The 23,392-nt window shown below is 42.7% G+C and overlaps 1 protein-coding gene across 8 annotated transcripts in view; it reads right to left on the reverse strand.

Annotated features, from left to right (window-relative positions):
- MEIS2 (Meis homeobox 2) overlaps positions 1–23,392 on the reverse strand; it is a 207,991-nt gene that overhangs the window by 128,729 nt on the left and 55,870 nt on the right. For all 8 annotated transcript variants that reach the window (XM_046008453.1, XM_046008451.1, XM_046008452.1 and 5 more), the window contains one exon: positions 15,722–15,867. In XM_046008453.1, coding sequence (XP_045864409.1) covers positions 15,722–15,867 — 146 coding nt within the window. The remainder of the gene's footprint in view (positions 1–15,721; positions 15,868–23,392) is intronic.

Here is a 23,392-nt window from a genome sequence, read left to right on the forward strand (position 1 = left end):
GACAGTGTCCGAGAGAGCTTTCTGAGCAATGGGCTGCAGTCCCATTGGCATGGCCGCTGGCATTCTGTTCTTCTTGTTTCGTCTGGCCACATCCTAAGTTAGCTTGCCTCTTTGCCCTCACCCTTACCTGCTGTCACGGAACAAAAATAACTTTGATCTTTCCCACAAACAGAACTTCCATAGCCTTGACTTTTGAAACTTGAGTTTGTCCTGAAAGGTTTCCCTAAAAACTCTTTGCTTTCAATTGAACTGTGTCCCTGCAAAATTTGTAGGTTGACGCCCTCATCTTCATTGTGATGACATTTTGAAGATAGAGCTTTTAGGGCATAATTAAGGTTAAATGAGGTCATGGGGTGAGGTCCTAACTTCACAGGATTGGTGGACTTATAAGAGGAGGAGGAGAGATCTGCCCCTGACACACACACCCACACCCACACCCACACACACACACACACACTCTCTCTCTCTCCAAAGAAAGGCTATGTCAGGACACAGTAAGAAGATTTCGCTATCTGCAACCCAAGGAGAAAGTGCTCACCAGATACTGATGCTACCAACACCTTGATCTTGGACTTTCTAGCCTCCAGTACTAGAAGAAATTCCTGCTGTTTAAGCACCTACCCCCAAGTCTGTGGTATTTGTTATGGCCTGAACTAAGACTCTACCACTGAAGTTACCCATTTTTTTCCTCCTTACCAGTCCCTCTGGTATCGAGGAAGAGAGGCCAGATTTTTTCTCTCTTGCCTTCTCTCTCATTTCCTGCTCCCAGCCCCAGATCTAAAGCTTCTCCCTCACCACTTTTCTCGTGAAGTCCATGGCATTTGCAGTCATTCCTCTCCATCACTGTTGCCAAAAGAATGTTGACCTCTAAGCCACCTCCACTTTCCCGAATGGTTTCCATACAAGCTAGAAGGTTCCTCTCCCCCCCACCCCCATTGTTTGCCTCTGAGTTTGAAGGTTTCAATATATAAGACAAAGACCTTTCAAACATCTTGCCTCTCTTAATTCCAATGTCATCCATCTCCACTTCAACAGCCTGGATTTCATCACATAGAGATACTGTACTTCCAAGACCACAGACCTTAAAATGCTCCTTCCCTGCTTCTCCGTTCTCCTTCTTAATCTTTATCTGGACTTGCAACTTCTCAGCGGGCATCCTGTGTTCCCAACATTATTAGCCTCCCTGCCCAGCATAGTTCTTTATTAGGATAAATGCATGTTGTGTACTATAAATATAGTACACATTTAATAGAAAATTTAGAACATACAAATAAGTATAAAAAAGAAACTTTAAAATGTCACCCACAGGGCACTTGGGTAGCTCAGTCAGTTAAGCATCTGCCTTTGGCTCAGATCATGATCCCAGCGTCCTGGGATCAAGCTCCAAATCGGGCTCCCTGCTCAGTGGAGAGTCTGCTTCTCCCTCTGCCCCCCATCCTTCTCTTGTGCTCTCTCTCTCTTAAAAAATAAAATCTTTAAATAATTTTTCAAAAGTCACCCACATCTCACTACCCAAAGATAATCACTGTTAACACTTCATTTGTTCTTCTATGCACATATCCGTATCTATTTTCTTTCATGACAGTGTAGCCATATCATAAGCACTGCCTTATCCACCTGGGTGGCTCAGTCAGTTATGCATCTGCCTTCAACTCAGGTCATGATCTCAGGGTCCTGGAATCAAGCCCCACATCAGGCTCCCTGCTCAGTGGTCCCTGCTCAGCAGAGAGTTTCTCCCTCTCCCTCTGCCCTCCCACCCCCACCTGTGTGCACTCTCTCCAATAAGTAAAATCTTCAAAAAAATAAAATAAATACTCTCTTATCTGTTTGATTTTACCTGATAATACACAGAGATTTTTCCATACCTCAAAATATTTTTGAAACTGTAATTTTTCATGATTACATAGCAGTCCATAATATTCCATTATGGTCTTCCATAGATGGAAATATAGGTGGTTTTCAATGTTTTATTGTCATAACGATATCTTCATATATCATTTTGCATACTTTTATGTATGTTTCTTATTACACTTTTATGATAAACTCCTAGAAACTGAATTACTGGATCAAAGGATAAGAACATGATTAGTAATACATTTTAAAGTTTAAATTCCAGAAAGGCTGAGCCGATTTTTATTGTCATTATTTTTTTTTTTAAGATTTTATTTATTTATTTGATAGAGAGGCAGACAGAGAGAGAGGAGGAAGCAGGCTCCCTGTGGAGTAGAGAGCCCGATGCGGGGCTCGATCCCAGGACCCTGAGATCATGACCTGAGCCGAAGGCAGCGGCTTAATCCACTGAGCCACCCAGGCGCCCCTTTATTGTCATTATTAAGGCAGATATTACCTTCCACTCTGGACAGAGCTGGATACTAACGGTTTTTAGTTTTTCTTAGTTTGATAGAAAAAACAGTATTTTGCTGCTTTTTTAAAAATTGATTTGGTTATTAATTGCCTTGAACATTTTTCAAATTCCTATTGTCCATTTGTGTTTCTTCTTTTGTGAGTGGAGCTATTCATCCGTGCCTTCATTGCACTTTTTTCCTTATCGATTTGTATACATTATTAAAGACACTAATCCTTTGTTATAGGATGTTGCCCATATTTTTGGATTTTGTTTTTATTTTTTAAAAGATTTTATTTATTTGACAGAAAGAGAGAACACAAGTAGGCAGAGAGAGAGGAGGAAGCAGGCTCCCTGCTGAGCAGAGAGCCAGATGCGGGGCTCAATCCAGGACCCTGAGATCATGACCTGAGCCGAAGGCAAAGGCTTTAACTCACTGAGCCACCCAGGCGCCCCTATTTTTGCCATTTTAATGTCTGCCTTATGTTATAATGTTTTCTTGACATTCAAAAGCTTTTAATTTTTATTTTTGTTTAAACCTATTACCATTTTTCTTTTTCTTTTTAAGATTTATTTACTTTAGGAGCAGGAGGGCCAGGGGGAGAGGGAAAGAGAATCTCAAGCAGACTCTCTGCTGAGCGTGGAGTCCAAAGTGGGGCTCGATCTCACAAACCCAAGACCATGACCTGATCCAAAACCAAGAGTCGGACACTCAGCCGACGGCACCACCCAGGTGCCCGCATTTTTCTTTATAATTCCTTTGTTTGTATGCTCGGAAAGGATTTTACTAAATAAATAAGGAAGAAGAAATAGTTATATTCCCTTCAAAGAACTCTTAAATGTGGAACTTACGTCAATGGAGACAGTACAGGTTGTTTTTTCAAAAATAGTTAAACCATTAACCCCCCAAAAAACAAAAACAAAAACAAAAACAAACTTATTGACTTACTTTTTTCTTTCTCAATTGATTTGAACTGATGCCTTTAAAATTAATAACTTTCTCCACATATTTGGATTGATTCCTCCTTACCAGTCCCTCTGGTATCCAGGAAGAGAGGCCAGATTTCTCTCTCTTGCCTTCTTATATTTTTCAAATGATCATTCTGCCTATTATGTTAGCCAGCGTTATATTGTGCAGCTTTATAATCGATTTTATTAATACTCAGGGCAAGGCCTCTCTAATTTTTCTTTTCCAAAAATAACTTTTTTTTCTTTTCCAAAAATATCTTTTGACTTTTCTTAATTGTTTCATTATTCAGATGAACTACAGAATCATTTTTCAGTCGTGATCCAAAAAAGGAGTATCTCATCAGAATTCTGACTTAACTAGTCAGCCATTCAAGAATTCTAACTAAAACTCTCCCTCTTACCTAGGCATAGGTTTCCCCTGTCGTCTGCTTTACCCCTCCTGCCCCTGGGTGCCTGAGCTCTGCCTGGGGAAGGATGAAATGATGCAAAGAGGGTCCATTCCAGCCTGGACCTCTTGATCCCAGACTGCACCGCTATGCCTTCCCAATTCGCTCCCGATCACACTCTCCACATTTCCCACTCATCCAGTTAGAGTAGTTCTTTTCCAAATTTCCTCAGCTTTCTTCCTATTCTCCTACCCACCTTTCTACCTGTGCTTTGAGCCACCTTCGCTGGCTTCCTCCTTCGGAACCCCGCATTATGCACTGTCATCCTCTCCACCCCTCCACACCTACAGCCTGGCTCCCTTCCCACCGCTAGAGCAACACCTGATTCACCTGCTCCACCCCACTGCTAAACTCCGCCGTCCCACGCACTGTCCTCTGTTCTTCCTTTGTTCCCTGCCGGCTTTGCGTGTTCACTCCTCAGCTTGTAGAATTCAAAGGTAGACCAGGACTCCCAAATGCCAAATCCAAAGGCTTATTTTTAGTTATCATAGTCCTTGATCTTTCTGCAGAATCTGCTTCCTCTGCTTTGAAACTCCTTCTCTTTTTCACATGATCTGGTTATGTTCCTACTAATCTGATTTCTTTATCTTTGCTCATTACTTTCTCTCTTCTTCCCCTTAAAAGTCGTTTTCAAAGAGACTGTCTCCACTAACCCCTTCTTTCTGTGCTCTCTTCCTTACCTTTACCCAATGCCATGATTGCAAGCATTGCTTCTGCAAAGATCAGCCTCAACTTTCAAACCACGGTATCACCGTTTCTAACTTACACAGAGGTTCCTCACCTGGATATCTGGGTTGTGGGGTCTAAACCTAGGGCTTCAATATACATTTCCAAGCTTTTCTCACTATTTTCCCATACATATTCTATGCTTATTCAAATACGATTCTGTGTTATGAGCTGTAGCATTCACAAATCTCTGGATGTAGAATCAAAAGTAGCCTGATTTAGCATCCAGATCGAAACTATCTTCCGGGAAAAAAAGAAAATAAAATAACCTCACTAGTGTCTTGCTGACCAGAGATAATTCTATGTCTCTCCTAGGATTTAGAGATGCAAAGCTGCTCATCCTCATCAGCCTGGCCAGCATGGAAAGTGGCAGACTGGTGAACCGGTTAATTCTCAGGATAGAAGTTTATGGACAAAGAACGAAGATATCCAAATCCCCAAGGAGCTTGTTCCAAAGCTGTAATAGTACAAGCGGGAGTAAGTTCATTGTGAGGTTTCTTTGCTATCATTTGGCCAGTTCTTTCCTTTAAGTGTGAGTTTATGAAATTTCAAAAATTACTTTCACTCATGATGCCCTTATAAACCATGCCACAGTATGAATGGTCCATAAGTTCTTTGCCTTCCTTGTACATCTCATGCTAACTGTAGGATTTGCTCCTCATTTCAAACAGACTTAGGTCAAAAGAAACAAGTACAGTCCCTCTGAAGAGCATTTCACCCCTATCCAAGTTCCGGTTTCATGGAGCTAATGCAGAGCAAATCAATTATTTCGGTGGATTACATGAAGACATTAATGAATATCATTTTATGCTTTCATAGTATTCTGCCCTTTTCAAAGGGCTATTCCTAATCTCAGCCAACTCAAAACAACTCAAAACCCAGCACTCAGAAAATTAAATGACTTGCCCAAGATAACTTAGAGAGCCAAAGGTTGAGCTGAGAATAAGATCTTACTCAAATAACTTCACATTGATCCTAACTGGGCTGCCGCTGGTGTGGGTGTGCGGGTGTGTGTATCTGTGTTCCTGTCAACAGTAGGAATTTCTTTCTCCCTGCCCTGAAACGTGTGTTTGTTTTTGCAAAGCACAAAAAAATTAACAGCTTGTGCTCACTATCAAAGGTAGGCAAAGCACGGATTCTCTGATTCATTCTAAATATTTCCACTCTCTATCCAATCAGGTGCAACCACAGATTCAAATTCTGAAAAGAATGTAAGCACCTCCTGTTTACTTAACTAGTCACATACGCATTTTAAATAAGCAGGGGTGGGGGTTATATTTGGGATAGACACTGACAAGACAATCCAAGCTTGTAAGAACCAAAGAGAACCAAATCACACTTTAAACTTGCGCAGCAAAAATACATGCATACATACTTACATACATACATACATACTTTCAAACTGTTTTTGAAAGGATGCCCAGGCTGATAACAGAGGTCATATTAAAAACTGACGCCTTTCACTTGGTCATACTTGATTATCACTTAAGCAGTTCAGTAGCAAACATAAAAGCTCCAGGATGAAGCAGAAAGAAGGGTCTTCATCAAAGTGCCAACACGTAGGGATTTGCCACATAGCTCTGAACTTGGGGTTTGCTGGAAACTAATGCAAAAACTGAACTGAGCCTATAATTGACTAAATAATGATTTCATATAGCCTGTGCCCTCTTAACACTTCTTCTTCTTCTTTTTTTTAAAACTCATTGTGAGGCAAGGTTTAAAACAAGTGTAACCACTCATGAGCTGCCTGCAGGTGTCTTGGAACACTGAAATGGAACCTGTAACTTTTCACCATAGGGAAAAAAATCAGGCTGCTTTTATAGAGTTCCAACATGTCACCAAACCTACAGGGAATAATCTAGCATTCATCTCTTCTATTGATTAAAGCTCTTTTCTTTTTAAAAGACTGGTGTAACACCACCCCAGTATACTTGGGTTGTTTATTGTCGGCTTACGACAGGGTCACACCATGAGTCCAGGCTAAGAAATAAGCCATTTTACAACTGGAGTATGACCCGAGTCATGGGATTATCCTTACCTAAATTATTAGGTATGGAGTTGTCGGCTATTTCCAAGTCAGAATTAATTCTGGAATACTTCAGAATGTAGGGGAATGGATTATAAGTAAATCAGTCAGTCAATCAATCAATCAATCAATCTATATTATGATATGAAAACTGAGGTATTAAAATTAAATTAAGAGCAGCAACAAGATTTGGTGGATGAAGGGTGGGTGAGTCTTCATTATCCAGCCGTGTTAGGCAAGTTGGTTGTCAGTAAACTGAGAGGCGGGGTGGTTGGGAGGAGGGCTGACTAGTGGCTCGTGTTAATTTTCTAGAATGCTCAGAATAATATTCTCTTCATTTCTTGTCATCTCAGAATCCCACAATAATAATCTCTTGAGTTGTAATTTTTCTTTTTGTGGACAATCAAGTCAGAGTCAACAAATACTCGTGTTATCTATTATAACTGAGAAGTAAAACTATAGTTTAAGAAAAACTATCTGCCATTATATTGTGACTTGACAACTTATTCACTATTAGATAAAAACAACTTAAATCAGTTCTGGCAGATTTGGGACTTGGCAGTTCAAAATATGAATAGCAAATGTAAAAGCATGAAAATGGCATTACTATTATGTTTTAAGAGGATAATACACCTTTAAAGGGTGCCCGTGATTACTTTGCATACTGTAAACAACGGCTGCCAATCAATTTAGAAAGTGGTACCTGGCACCTCCCCGTTAACGTGCTAAAGGCAAATTCCCTTCAACCAACCACATGCCCCCTCCCCAAGTCACTACTTCTTAACAGGAGCAGCGGGGCAGGATATCACCTTTACACTTCATAATCTGTTCCAAACTGCAAAAACAGACTACGGCACGGAGAAGGCAGGGCGTTTTCAGGCGTCATCTGAAATCTGGGCAGCAACAGTCTCCAACATCAAAATGAGTCCTGCATGTGAAGATGACTTTAATGACTCTGTCCTGCTGCAGCAAAGCTGAGGGACAGCGAACGGTCTCACGACCCAGGCAACCTGGTCTTTATGTTCCAATAACACTGCCTCTCCGCAGAATATGCTCGCAAACCGTGGTTGTGTGGAATGAAGAAATGGAACCGTTCTCTAGGATCTGAATGAATATTCACGGGTTTCTCTAAACAGCATTTAATGGCACTCTATTCTTGGAGGTTTTAAATAGCTGAATATTCAGATATGCACATGCCTTCTATTTTCTTTTATTCAAGGGTCCTCCATTCTCCATCTCTTTGAATTCCGTAACGTATTTTTAAACAATTATACTTAGAGTGATATTTTATGAAATTGGGTGTTAAACTTTGAGCTAATAATTATTTTAGTGTCTTTTTGATGGTAATTTAATAAGCATTTCATTCTTCAATCTTCTCACCCAGTTGCTCATTTTAAAAATGTGTCTGTCAGCTAGTCGCTCATAATCTGGGACTTAATTTTCCTAATCTATCTCAGCTGAACTTCTTTTGAAATGGGATTCTTTGATATCCTTTGGAAATCTCTTGACCAAATGTTTTTGTATCAAGGAGACCACACACCTTGGCAGCCCCACAGAAGGCCATTGCCACCACTACTGTACTGGGGACTTGACCTCGAAGGCTTTCAGAGAGTGGACAAGGGCTGCAGAGTCCCAACACATGAGCCTTTACGTGCAGAATCCCTCACACTCTGATCGCAAACGCCAGACTGAGACTCCAAGGGGAAGGTTATGACACAGCAACGTGCAACTTTTTTCCTTTCCTCAAGGGAGACAAAGTAAATTTAGTCGCAATTTTATTTCTTCTAGAGGAGCTTCTAGGATTCAACACAACATTAAATTTTTGGCCTGTCTCTTTAATTTGAGAAATTGTAAAAACGACGACAGATGGCACACAGAACTGACTTATGTCCTCTATTCTTTACTGAAGAAGGGAGTGCATAGAAACTTTGATCGAGACAGAAGCTACAGTATGCAGGTCGCTATTAAAATTATCTGTTGCTCTTTGGACACCTAGGATCAGAACATTCAGGCTTTCTTTTTTAGACATTCTTTAAAACCAACCAACACTGGTGTAGGTCAACACTGAAGATCACAGCCCCGATGTTCAGAACCCTCCCTGTCCCAATAAGGCTGTGATGGATGTACCATTAGCTCTGAACCTCGGCAACCTCTGAAATTACCAATCTTCCCACCCCCATCTCCCGCCCCCACCCCTCAAAATCATTATGAAATAGGAAGAACACTCAAGCTTACAGTTAATTGGAAACATTGCGAGAGAAGAGGAATGCTTAGGACAGCATGTCCGTGGGAAAATAAATCACCCAGCATTGTTATTTAATGCATTGTGACATCATTTCCTGAAATTAAACAGAGATGACACCAATTCAGAGGATCTCCAGTATAAGGTTCCACTCAAATAATTCACAGATGTTTTCTCCTGGCAAGCAGAAAAACAATGCAAGGGCTACAGCTAGGGGCAGCCTCCGTGCACTGTGTGTTTGTGGGAAGCCCTCTCTGCTGGTGCTTTTCAGCTGTGTGTTCTGCATATGCATTTCCACAGTAGGATTTCTCTGCCCAAAGCCCTACTTGTATTCAGGGCTCATCTAGATCTCTGAGTGTGGGAGAGGCCATCTCTCACAGCCTAAGTAAGTCCAACATTTTGTATTTGGTATTCATTTGGCCTATAGCAATTGGTATTAAGTAGATCAATCTCAGAATCATAAAGGCACTAATTTTCAAGTAGAAATAATGAACATCCATGGAATGCTGATTCAGTTAACCATTAAGGCCCTTAGAAAGAGATCTCATGACAGGAATGATCAGAGCCCCCACGGATACCCTTGTGGACTGAATGAGTGGAAATCCTGGGGTAGAGATCTCATGAGGGACTACTACAGCTTGGGAGCCAGCAACCTGATCACGCAACCAGAAAGCCAAGACACTCAACATTTGTGTAGCAAATCCCAGTCACACACCGACTACCTCATCTGATGTAGCAACCAACCAGCTAAGGAGGGCACATATTTACTATTTTAATTTCTCGACAAGGAAATAGGTTCAGAGGTTGACTAGCTTAACCAGGATTACAGAGCTCCAACCCAGTCTTCTATGCTGTCTGTCAGGGAGCCTAGACTTTAACACTCTGAAGAAGCTGGAAACTCTAGATTCTGTTCACATACTGGACCTCCTCTTACAGCAAAAGGGAGCATTCTCTATCAATAGTAGGCCCCAGCTGAGGCATTACGAACCGTTCCATAACCAGTTCCTTCTTTACTTCCCACCGTGTCCCAGAAGGCTCACCAGCATACTCTGGCTTCCCATTAGCACCAGGACCCTCGGATGCTGTCATTCAGCATAACTGAGCTAGAAGGCACGATTTAGATGACGTTCTCTCCTGCTGAGGGCATCTGGGGACCTGTCTGGCAAAACCTGATCTCCCCATCTCACACAGACCGTGCAACCAAGTGGTTTCTTCAGCTGCCCAGTTCCACTCCTGCTGGCCATTCAGCTAGACTAAAATAAGAGTGGTATTATGTCCTTACTATAAGAGCCAGGCATTGAACTGAATGCTCTATATTCTCTATATTAGCTCAAGCAATCCCTGCAACAACCCTCCTAAGCTGGCTCTAGAATTATCCCCATTCTACAGATATGGAAGATGAGGTTAAAAAGGGTAACTGCTCAAGATCAAAAATCTGGGTGGCAGATTACAGGCACTGTATTTTGTTTTGCTTTGCTCCTGATAATGAATGACTAATAGTCATGACCCTGATATAATTGTATGCCCGGAAAGCCCCATGAAAGGACACTTAGTGCTTCCCTTCAAGTAGGAGCTGGATCATCTCATTTAAGAAAAGAAGACATCTAGGTCTACATAAGATGAAGAGAACTAGTTAAAAAGCAAGATAGTCTGAGTCCGTGTCTCTGTCTTATTCCATCTGTCTGTCTCTCATGTCTATGTGTATGCCTCTGCGTGGGTAGAGTAAAAACATGAGGACTAATTTCACTTGTCCTCTGGTCTCAGTGAACTCACTGGAGAAGAGATATCTCTACGGGAACACAGAGCTGTATTTACTCACAACTTGGGTACATGGTCTCTGCAGGATGATAAACTCTAAAACTCACATTTCTTATCAGAGACCCTTGCAAAATCCCATAAAACAATCTCCAATAGCCAAGGAGCCAAACAACTGAACGTGTGAATGTCAGACTTCATCGCTCTCCCTCAGCATCAGAGGTCTAGAGCGGGACAAAGCATTTTGCCAGCAACAAAGGACACAGTTTTTAGAACCTGTGGTTTCAAGAACGCTGCAGGATATAACATCACTTTAAAGTAAATTTGCTTCCGATTCTGCATGCATATCTTTAAAGGAAGTCCCACATCCCCTAAGTGCAAGCTTTAGGCCCGTGTTTTCAAATAAGAAAACCTTTAGTTAGAGACTGGTATGAGCAAGGGGTGTCTTTGTTTATGTCACTTCCTGTTTTCATTCCATGACCAAATATATTCTTTGCAGCACAACTAGAAAGCTCTCGAAGGTGGCAAGTGGAGGTGCCTGAGAGCCTAATTGAACACACTAAGGGCTTCTTGGCGTGGAGGAGTGTTTCACGGTTATGAATAAACCGTTAGCCCCAGTATTATTCCTTGCTGTTTCTTTCTTTAACTATCTTTGAAGTCAAATAAAAACAGTTGTAATGGCAGGCTTACTTTTATGATACCATAATCTCCATGTGTTAGTGAAAGGAATATACTTCCCTAGGATTTCCCTAAGTTCTTTTGCCATTGGGTACGTTCCAGCAAAAGCACACATTTCCAACTGATTCTTTCTTCAATCTTCACTAGATTTCTTAGTCTGAGAGCTAGGCAGGGCCATCAACCAGTAGAAGGGGGAGAGGGGGGTAATTGTATATAGAACATTTCCAGGAGATGAATTTCTAAATATATACATAATTTAGAGATAGATGGATAGATAGAGAGAGAGAGAGAGAGAGAGAGAGATAGATAGATAGATACGGGTTTATTTTTTAAGTTATTATGAGGTTTTTAAAGGGGACTTTTAAAAGACACTTTGGAAATTGGTAGTTAGAAACCAGAAATGAATTATCTAGCCTCAGATTAAATCTAAATTCGAAGTGTTTAACTCTGAATACGGAAATTCCCGAATTCGCCCAATAGTTTGTTTTGTTTAAATGCCACTTTGGCTTTAGTTTAAATATCTCCTTCAATATAATCAATCAGCTGCAAGCGTATTACCTTTTTTCCCTAAAACTGGTGGTGTGCAGGAATTTGAGATGGTTTTAACTGTTACAGTTGTAGTGGAACTTGTTCTTCCAAGAAAACTGAAGGTTAATGATTTTTGTCATATTGAGACTAAGATTTAACAATTGCTACAGTTGGCCTTTGTTGAGGTGGGTTTCTTTTTTCTCTAGGCCTTTTGAGGTATTCAGAATAGGTGACAATAGCTTGCAGTTGAGAACATATGTAGAGAGACCCCTGTGGCTTATTGGAAAAAGTTGCTCCATGCTGGTTGGGTGTTTGGAAAAAAAAAATACAACCAGAGTTCTTTTATGTTCTGCTAGTTAATGAATGCATGAATGTCAAAATGGGCCAATGGCCCATTCAGGGGGCAAAGCCTTAGCAGCCCCCTTCTTTAAGAACACATCCTGAGATGCAAAATACATTTGCTTAACAAATTAAAATAATGAGATAATTCAATTAGCTTCTTTTTTTTAAAAAAGAAAGAAAAAAGGGTACATCGGGGATTATTGTAATACAAGAACAGGTCATACTGCACAAAAGGGAACGAACCAGTTTGAAATAATGTTAAAGAGACTAAGAATGGAGGAATGCACATTGAATCATGCGCTTGTGAGGAAATTTACATGAAATAATAATTTAGACTACATCTATTTTCAGTGAGCTAGAGCCAACATTTCACTTTGAAAGTTGAAATTAATTAAGTGACAGAAAAATATAGTGGGCATCTCTATTTCCAAGGACTTCCTCATGCCTGTTAGTACACGTAAGAAAAGTCTAAATTAACATGTCGCTAGTGAGGGGTCTCTATTCTTGGTTTCTGAGCTCGGAATTATAGCTGAGTAAATCTTTCGGCTCATTAAAGACTGGAAAGGAAAAGTTTTACAGGACCATCCTCATCAAAGTGACTGAACCTCTTCTCTGCAGTTGGGGTGAAATCTAGATGAAGAGGGAAAATTTTTTCAAAGAGAAAGCCCAGGAGAATTTCCTTATGATACAAGGGAGGTGCAGAAAGGGCAAGGGAGGGGAGCAGAGGGAAAGACTGGGAGACAAAGCCAATGGGGGAAAGTAATGAAAGGGGCATGTTGTGAAAGAAGGTCATGGGGAGGGGAAAAATAAAGCACTCAGCAGAGAGTGAAAAAGAAAGGGGGACAGGGAGGCAAGGATGACCAGAGGCTGGGACAGAACGGGGCTCTGGCGACGTGCTCCTGAGGCAAACCCAGAGCTATGGATGCGGGAAAGGACCCCGCGGTGTGAAGACCCTGCACAGTGTCCCTCTCGTTTGAAAAATGGGACAACGGAAGGTCCAGAGAACTTAATGGGCTTAACTGAGGGGCAGCTGGGACAGGGGCGTGCTGACCTCAGAAGGCCAGTTTCTTGACTCGCGGGCTGTGGCTTTTTGATTCTTCTCTCCCTGCTCCAAGGGCAGGCATTAATGAAAATTTTCAGCTGGCCATAGAATTCTGCACCAAGTCTTGAGTTCCTTTAACCAGATGAAAGCACTCTCCTGGTAGGGGGTGGGGGGTGGGGGAGGTGTGGGAGGAAGGTGCTGTGGTGGGTTTGCAGCCCCCTGCTTGGCAAAGCCAGAAGGGGTGCCCAGCATCACTGGCCACCCAACATTTTTCACCAGTGGCCACAGTGCACGGTGGGGTCAGCCTAGGGCAGGGCAGGGGGATAAGGTACTGAAAGGACAAGGCAGGACGTCTAGCAAAGGCTCCGGGCCCTAACATTGGAGACTCAAGGCCCAGAATGTGGCTGGCGAAGGAGAGGGTCAGCTTGAAGGGAAAGGTGCAAAGAAAGTCTTCTCTCCTCTGAGAGACTGGGGGAGCAGGAAGCTTTAAAAACAGATACAGAAAACGGCATTTGGCCTCTCCCTATATCCCCCTCGACACCGAGCATACTGGAGGCAGAGGCTGTGTGAGATTTATACACTACCCGTAAAGGGAATAAGGGTTTTAGCAAAGTGACCGTAATGGGGTGGGAAAAGCACAGTGTGAGGCACTGGGAGGGTTGGGTCCTGGTGGCAGCTTGACCTTGAGTTAATCACTTCCCTTCCTGAGTCTCAGTTTCCTCATTTGTAAACAGAGCAGCTGATTCTCTCAGGTTGGGCTGTTCTGGGATGTTGACTTTGATTACCGAGGGACTGCAAATACATGGAGACATTTGCTTGAAAGCCACCGATGAAGCCTCTCTCTCTGGCCGAGAAGGGCTGAGCGTGAAGGAAGACAGAGGGAGGAAGCCAAACAGGTGAGCTGGCGGGGAGCGAGCTGGGTGCCTGCCATCCCTGCGCCCCTGCCATCCCTGCGCCCCTGCCATCCCTGCGCCCCTACCCTGCCTCTCTAACTTGCTACTCTAACCAAACGAAACTTCCGTTAAAAAAAACCGAGAAGCCCCTCCCCTCACACTCACTCGACTTCCAAATTAAAAACATTTTACAGGTTAGTAAATCTCCAGCTGAGGTGATGTAGCAAAGAACAGCTGTGAAGTAATTTTGATAATGATGAGAATAATAGCCACATGGCAAGGTTCAAGGCTTTGCTGTTGCAGCTTCAGTGCTCCTGAATAGATAAAAGTGATTAAATACTCCTGATTATCCCTGACCAATATGTAATGGATTTACAGCCCTTTCAATTAGTCAGTATTTGCTTAGGACTCATTATTTTGTCTTTGGTTAAGTAATCAGCCCAGAGACCGCATGTTCTGTCTAATTCCTCTGAGCCGAGTCAGTGCAGGGCCCTGACCTTTGAAATGGCCATAGCTGCAAGGCAAGAACAACCACCACCGGGGCAGCCTCGTTGGTTCTCCCAGCTAATCCTGACACCACAGGCCAGATCGATACACCTTAGTTTGCTACTAATGTCCTTACATCAAAATGGCCGATTTAGGAATGTGAATTTATCACTCCGCCCTCCCCGCCACCACTCCACCCTTTGCCCTTTGTAGCTCGGCGGCAAGAGCAGAGCGGCGGCCACCACCATAAATAAAACTGGAACCTTGTCCTGGACCCATGACACTGTAACTAATGTCATTCAGCATGGCGACACACAAGTTGGATAATCAAAGAAGACCTTCAGCTTTCAGTGGGCTACTCTATTTTTAAGCATTAGCCTAAAGAGAATGGCCTGAAAACAATATCATATAGCAAGCAACCACCTCTGACACCTTCACCGTTTTCCCAGAATTTCCAGATGAACAGGGAAATAGGAGTGCCTGGTTCCTCTGTGAGAATATACTGTGATTTTTTTTTTTTTTCTGTCACCAGAGCCTTAGAGTCAACCACAGACACATAAAACTGAATACAAACGAGAGGGTAAAGATACATTGTTACTTTAAAAATGTGGCAGAGTTGATCTTTCTCCAGAAGGGAACAGGGTGAGCTTATAAGAAAATGGACCTGAACAGCTGAAAAATAATCTAATCTCCACCTTATAGACGAAGGTGTTAGAGCACCTAGAACCCTTGTGTGTGTGTCCCAGAAACATGGGCCGTGTTTGCACGTGGCTCCCGCAAGTACAGCTGAACCTGATGCCATGAGCTTGGACATGCATGGGGCAAGGTGCAGCCCTCCCCCCCTTTTTTTGGCCTCCTGAAGGAGATGGCTTTCGTTAAGAGTGTAATCAGCAGCATTTACAGACTCATGAGCTCTTTCCAGCCATTTCCCTTGGTCGCAGGGGTGTTATCTGAAGTCACTCTCATACCTTTTAGCATAAATAACAAATTGACTTACACGTGCCGTGTAGGGCCCTAGACCAGTTTTGAATAAGGTCCATTCCTGGCCTATTAAAACAAAAACGTCCTCCTTTCTAGAAGGTGGGTAGTGACAGTTGGCAAAACCTTAACTGCTCCACTGGTCATCGGATTTCAAGAAAGGGAGAACAGTCACCTTATTATTATTTTTTTAAAGCAGTTATCAGCCTGTATTGTATGCTAGCAGCAGGCAAAGCGGCAAAACTTTCTCTTTCATCTTGACTTACTGTGAGATGCTGGAAGAGCCATGCTCTCATGATATTTGTTGCTACTTTGGGGAAAATGCCTCTTTTCTTCTGGCGTTTTTTGTCCTTGTCTGGGTCGTCGTCATCACCTGTGCCAGGTGAAGCTACACTGTTGTCTAAACCATCCCCTAGTCGGGAAAAAAAAAAAAGGAAAATACATTAGAGACAACACAGAAAGGGGGCCAACGACAACGCGCAGCTGACGAGCTCAGCTAAGCTTGTTGCGAGGAATCCATTAAGCGGGTATATTCTCTTTCATTAAAGTATAATTGGAGACACAAATATGTAAAAGACAAAATTAAACCAGCCCTCTTCAAATGTTAATTTTGTGTGTCTCACACTCGCCCATATCATTAATTCCATTATAATTGTGTGCCTGACACAGGGCAGTAGCTCTTTGTCAATTACGGAATCCAATGTGGGAAAACCGCCATCAGAAAACCCATTCGGTGAAAATGCGTCCCCATCCCCATAGAGAACACATACTGTAGGGTAATCAAGTTAAATGTTCTGTAGTCTATATATTCTAGGCAGCCTGCATAGGTGACAGTAACTGTGTCACTGTTCATTGCACATAACACACTGCCTGCTCAGCCCCTCCTAGGACTGTCACCTCCGAAGCACGCACGTTCACACACTCCTCCGATGACCCTGCACTCAGCATTTGCATGACGGGAAAACTTTTAGCTCTCTGAACCACTGATCGTGATCATTATCATTAAAAAAAAGGAAAAAAAAAAAAGAGGTACATGAAGGTAGGGTGCTCACTTAATCAGAAGTTTCTATCAACATCTTCGTCTTCTGTGTCTTTCTCTGGCATTAATTGTACATTAGCAAAAATCATTTACTTTTAACAGTCATAGTTATTTTTTCTTGCCCTCCAGCAAAAATGCCTTGAAAGCCTGCCTGGAGGGCATCTAAATTATGTATCTGAAAAACTCTTCTGGCAAGGCATTGCAGGACCCCTACTTTCTTAAAATTCATACGAGCACGTCTTCCTGTTTTTGGGAAGGCATCAATCAAGGGCAGAAATATATGCCATATCCCTACATTAATATTTGAACTAATAACTTTAAAAAAAGGAAAGAAACAAGATCCGACTTGTGGCATAATCAAATGCAAAATAAATGAAGAATACGGGGACAGCGCTGGGGCTTTATAGATGGCTGTGTTTTCCTTGCACATCATTAGCCTGGAGCCACACGAAAGAGGAAAACAGAGAAGTGGAGAGTTTATGCTCCCTGCTGGTGTTTAAGAAGCCGGGGTCCTGGAAGGACATCTGGGAATTGCGCTGAGATGGGGGTTTTTGTAATTTAAGAATAGACATTCATTAGCAGTAAATGCCATAAATCCCATGCTAAGTAAAAACCTTGTCCAAGAAAGCCTAAAACAATAAACTCTGTGCTCAATGTAGCCTGAGCTAGACGCTCTGCAGCTTCCGGGGGAATGCTGGAGAGCCACCAGCTCATTCCCAGACCTGCTTCCTGCTCTTGGTCGGGGCGACCCTGAGACAGCCCGCCCACTGGGCCCCTCGCCTTGCAACTTTGGTGTCGACCCCGTGGGCTCCCCAATACCTGTTCTCTTCCTTTCTCACCGAAAAACCCTCAACCTTCTTTGACCAGGGAAGCAGAAAAGCCACAGCAAAGAGCTGGCAGATTAATTTTATTGACATTTCCATTTTCACTGCAATGTGATACCCTCCATCACATGGAAGAGATGACCCCCACTATTTACAGACTGACAGGCCACTTCATTACAACCACCCTGCCCCAAGGCAAAGCAGCTCCCTTCCATCTGCCCAAACACTAGAGCATGACCCCGAAGTTGCTGTTCTCTTTTTCTTTGCCGTCTGTTATGATAAAAAAAGAAGAGAGAGAGTCAAAGGGACCCCAAATCGTCAAAGAACTAATCAGAGTACAGGGAAACAAAAGGCATCTGACTTTTCAGTACAGGCTCTACGGAGGCCAGTCTTCATCCGTCTACCCTCCCTACACACCCATGTATCCGAGGGGTCCTTGCACAAGGAGACACACACACACACACACACACACATACACACGAGCTTGAGCAGGGACACGCGTACATGCTTTCCACCATGCCAAGGAACTGCTGCAAGGCAAATTCTCACCCGCACTAATGGCTTCTGACTGCTCCCTGGCAACCCTAGCATTTTAACCTGGGTGATGTACTCTCCAAAATACAGACACTGGGGCGATCTCCTCAGCCGTTCATGTGACACAGATGGAGAGTGGCTATTAGGAGCCAGGCAGTGGGCCTTGGGGATCTGAGGTGCCGTTCTGTAGCCCGAGGCAATTTTGAAAAGCAGTACCCGGAGATGAGGAAGGAAAAAAAAAAATTCCACACTGCAAGTCCAAGTTTGATGTCGGTCAGTCTGTCTGTCTACCCACCATGGATAAAGATATCTTTGTCTCTTAATGTAACATCTATGTGGGCTATCTGGATGTGCACTGCAGATAATGTATGTATGGAATGGCTCTTCCTTCAGTGTCTTCCAAATATAAAAACACACACTGTAAACAATGCCTGTGTGTATATATTTCTTCCGAAGCACATATGGTTTCTGTGTATATGTTTAAGCTGAAATTGTCAGGATTTTGTTAAAATCTCATTTAGCTCTTTTTGATAGATTTTTGAATATACTTATTTTAAAAGGTTAATTGCTTAATTGGGGGAAGTTCAACCAAAAGAAAAGAAAAAAAGAAGAAGAAGGCATTTGCCTTTTTCACCCAATCAATGACCTTAAAAATGAGACACCGCATTTCCACAGTGCATTTTCTCATGCTTAAAAGCAAAGAGGGCTGGTAACACCTTCACACTATTTAGCTCAAGAAAAACATACATATACAGCGAGATGGAGTGTCCTTTGATGACTGACTTACACTGGTGACAGTAGGAGCGTTACATGAATTTTAACATAAAGCAGTCCATTGTACATAAGTGTTGTAAAATATTTGCATTCACATCCAGTGTCGCAGATGATTGTAGAGAAAAATGTGCCCATTTTTAGAGTAAGCAGATATTAGACATTAGATTTTTAAATTAATATTAGTGTCTATACCTCCTTAAAGCGAGGAGTTTTCCTCCCAAATAACACAATAAATGCCATTTTTTTTTTTCTTCCAGTGGACGATGAACCAGCTCCATCATGGAGGAATAACAGTAACATAAAGAAAAACTGTGAAAGGAAACAGTGTAGTCTGCAACCTACAATAAAATTGTGCAGAGGATGACAGAGTTAGTAGCTCTTAAAATGGACATTGTTTTCTTGTTTTAAGGCTGTGTGCATGTAAGATGGTTGGCAACAGCTGGCACCTGTGCCAAACGCGTTTCTGTGCCGAAGAGGTTGTGTGTGTGTGTGTGTGTGTGCGTGTGCACGTGTGTGTGTGCATGTATATCAGCACAGATGCTTGTGCCGAAAGCGGGATAACATAATAGCGTACATCTCGGCATCTGAAGTTAAGATTCAAAAGTGTGGACTCCTGAGGGCAAGGACTGTTTTTTGCTTCCCTTTTTATCCTGAGAGCACACCTGAGGAGCAGATACCCAGTGATTCTATGTTGGGTGAGGGAATGACTGAACTCATCCAGGAGCTTATGCAAGGACCCTCCCCTCTTTCTGAGAATCCCAAACAGGCTCCATCTCACTCATTTTAGTGCCGCAGGGGCCAGGTTGCCTGTGTGCACACAGTCACTTCTAAACACACCAGGACTGGTGCTTCTCTGAAGAACCCTCTGACCATTAGGGCCTTTTGTGGGGGCTGACCTACTGGCCATTCCACCAGCGTTGCCGTCTCTGATGATGAAAAACTAAAGAAGAAAATAGTGGAATGCTCCTTCTAAAAGGTTGTTCATCCCTTCTCAGAGGGTACAATCTAAATTTAGGGCAAAGATACTCCCAAGAGCTGTGTATTACTGGAATGTACTTTGTGTGACCATGGAAAGTCGTAGTCAAAGCCTGTAGATAGACAACGCTGAAGTGGACTGAATCATCAGGGGAGACCATGAAAAACACAGGTCTCTGGACCTTAGCCCAGGTTCATCGGCTCAAAATACCCCAGAGCAGGGGCAAGGAATTTATATTTTTAACACATTCCTTGGGTTTGCGTACACAACCAGCACTGGTTCTCAAACTGGTTTTTGGAAGCCACTGAACCAGATGACCTTCCAGTGTGGAAGAAGATGCAAGCTCTGGAATGGGTAAGGAAGTCACAAGTCTCTCCTACTGCCATGCACAGCGTCGGTGGTCGTGGGGAGGAACTGCAGTGTAGCTCTAGGCTTATTCACTGCAAAAGAAACACAGTGTTCTCCATCACATGTACTGACCAACACAATGGAGCTTCATCCTAATCATCTGTTCATATCTAGAACACTGGCTCTCAAAATGCGGACCAGCAGCATTAGCGCTGATGAGGAAAGAGAAATGCAAATTCTTGGACTGTCCCAGACCTAGGGACCTTGAATCTCCAGGGCGAAGTCTAATAATCTGAATGGTACTAAGTGTTCCAAGTGATTCTAATGAGCACTCAGGTTTTTTGTGGGTTTTTTTTTTTTTTTTTAAGATTTTGTTTATTTGTCAGAGAGAGAGAGCACAAGCAGGGGGAGCAGTAGGCAGAGAGAGAAACAGGCTCCCTGCTGAGCAGGGAGTCCAATGCAGGACTGGATTCCAGGACTCTGGGATCATGACCTGAGCCGAAGACAGACACTAAACCGACTGAGCCACCCAGGCATCCCACCACGCAGGTTTAAGAAGCAATGCTATAGAGCACAGAGAAGATCTCTTTAACTGGCTACCCCTGGCGGTTACTGTCTGAAGGCCTGTATCTAATCCCTGGACCTTCCTCCTGTTTTAAGACTCTGAGGTGCTGGGGTGCCTGGGTGGCTCAGCTGGTTAAACATCTGTCTTCAGCTCAGGTCATGATCCCAGAGACCCAGGATCGAGCCCTGCCATCAAGCTCCCCGCTCAGCAGGGAGTCTGCTTCTCCCTCTGATCTTCCTCCCTCTCTCACTCTCTCGCTCTCAAATAAATAGGTAAAATCTTAAAAAAAAAAAAAAAAAAAAAAGAGAGAGAGAGAGAGCCTCCACGGTATTTTGAGAGCATCCGTGCCTAGGTTTACACCCATGCTCTGGAGAAGTCACACATACTTTCCGTAGCTAAGCATACCATGCTCGGAGCAAGGCACTGCTCTGGGAAGCAACCCCAATCTACACCTACCTAAAAAACCACTACTGAGAGAGTTTAATCACTGGAAGCTAAATCCTGGGATACCATGGGTATCCAGGTGTAGGTGGAATCCATACCCATAGCTATGTGGTCAGGGAATCAAGGACGGATATGGACACATTATGAGAGGATCCTCAGATAATTCTAAAGCAGAAATTTCCAGTCCAGAAAATCTAGATCATAGAAACTATCTAGGCAAAAGGACATCACTTCCTTTCATTGGCATATTGCCTTACTCCTTTTAGCCAAAAATCTATCTGTATTTCAGAGATCAATTTCTTGGCCTGGAATAAACCAATGATACAAACAGTGACGATGTGCTATGATGAGTCCAGTATCATGGGGATGTGGCCTTCCTGCCCTATCAGAAATACCATGCAGCAGCCAAGAGGGTCCATCTTCTTCTACCTTTCTACCTTCTCCCCCGCCCTTGATAAACAAAACAAAACCCAGACAATTACCAGTGGGAAAAATGAGGCCAGGAGTTTAGGTGGTTGTTCAAGAGTCCACTGTTCTACGGTGGTCTAGTTTATGCTAGAATCCTGGCAACTTCAAGTCCAGTCCACTAGGATGCTCTCATTGATATCGCAGGTTATCTTTTACTTTTCAGAGCATTACCTCATTGGACCCCTGTTATCAGTGACAGATCTAAGCTACGTTTGATCTCACAAGTTAAGGTCTAAGTGCAGAGGAGAGATTAGATCTAGGGTGGAGGAGTTGGGGCTGAGCTAGAGCTGGTCCAGACTGGTCAACTTTCAAAAGGAAATGTGCGGCTTTTCCCAAACGAAAGCCATCGCCTGAAGGGCTTTAGTTACCTGCAGTACAGCAATAGGCTTTGAGGCTAGGGATTTTTCATAACAGGTTTATTGTCATCCAAGTGGAGACACCAGACTGACCTTCAGAGCATAGAGATGCTACAAATACTTGAGAAGCCACACCCACTGTCCATATAGTCAGGACCTTGGGAGCTCTGTGCAGTCCTATTCAACACTTCATGGCACCGTGATCAAAGCCATATATCCCCCTGCCCCAAAGTCACTTTTTAGATAAGGTTTCTGTGACATTTGGCACATCATCAAATAACAGTCATCTAAAACTGACCTCTTGATCTGGTATGAGGACACATAAGCATGTATTTTGGTTGGTGGCATTTGTATTTCTTTTGGGTAAGTCAGTGGTGCATTATTTGATCCTCACCTCCCCAAGTTTTGGACCAGGTTTAGTAGTTAAATACAGCCATACAAAATATATGTTGTAAAAAAGAATGATATCTCATCTGAGAGAACATAGCTTTTTCCCCCCTCTTTTTTGCTAAACAGAAACTCACTATATGCCTTATCATTTTCATTGTGTGCCATGTAAATTCAGTAATTTCATACACATGCACATACATGTATCTTCTCAATAGTCTATTTCCAAGAATTAGGTATATTGACAAATACGTAGATATTTATGTATGTGATCATAAACCTATAGGCATATAAATTAAATTGTATCTTTTTCAATCACTCACCAATTTATACACAAATGTCCAAGTTTATTCATGGATGAACTGCATATTTTTGCCTGCTAATCCCCCCCCCCCCGCCACACACACAAACACATTTATAGAGTACTTCAGATGTCTGTATTTAATGTTAAGTACAGTAGTCCCTTTTCGGCACCATTTCCCTATCTTTAGAATACAGGTCCCTCTTCTTTATCAATACTGCTGTCACTGTCATTATCTTCATTATCACAAGTAACATTCAGTGGGCTTTTGCAATGTTCCAATCCTCACAGCAAATGAATGAAATAGCTACTATTACCAATTCCATTTTATAGATAAGAAAATGTAGACTCAAAGAAATTAAGTAACTTGTCAAAGGTCACATAGTTAGGAAGTAGCAGAATGTGCTATCCTTCAAAGCCCAGGCTCATACCTCTATCCTCTCCCTTAACCTGCTCAGAGGACAAGAGAATGTGAAAAGTGAAGCTAGAGGCTGGATAAGCCCTCACTGCCCCAGACACAAACCCCAAGAGTGAGGTCTTATATATTTATATCCGTGTTCCAAGGGGATAGTGGGCTACGGCACATTTAAAACTAAGTATAAACCAAGAAACAAGCAGGTACATATTTTACACGGACAGGTACATCCATTATCTAGAGATAGGTTCATTATTGTTCCCTGTAGATGTAAATGTCAAATTAAATATGATTTTGAAACAGATGCATTTGCGGAATTTTAAAGACTTTTCTGAGCCCAGGGATCATTCAAGTTTCCATGCCTTTAGTCCTTTCCCCTTGGCCTAGAATGCCCTTTTCCCTTCATTTTAATTCCTCTCCTTCCCATTCTTCTTTGTCAAGGCAAACTCCTATTCAACCTCCACAACCCAGTGAAGCAGGAAACCCCTTGGCAAAGCTTTCTCCAG

Source organism: Meles meles, chromosome 6 (genome assembly GCF_922984935.1).
Source record: "Meles meles chromosome 6, mMelMel3.1 paternal haplotype, whole genome shotgun sequence".
Lineage (NCBI taxonomy): Eukaryota > Metazoa > Chordata > Mammalia > Carnivora > Mustelidae > Meles > Meles meles.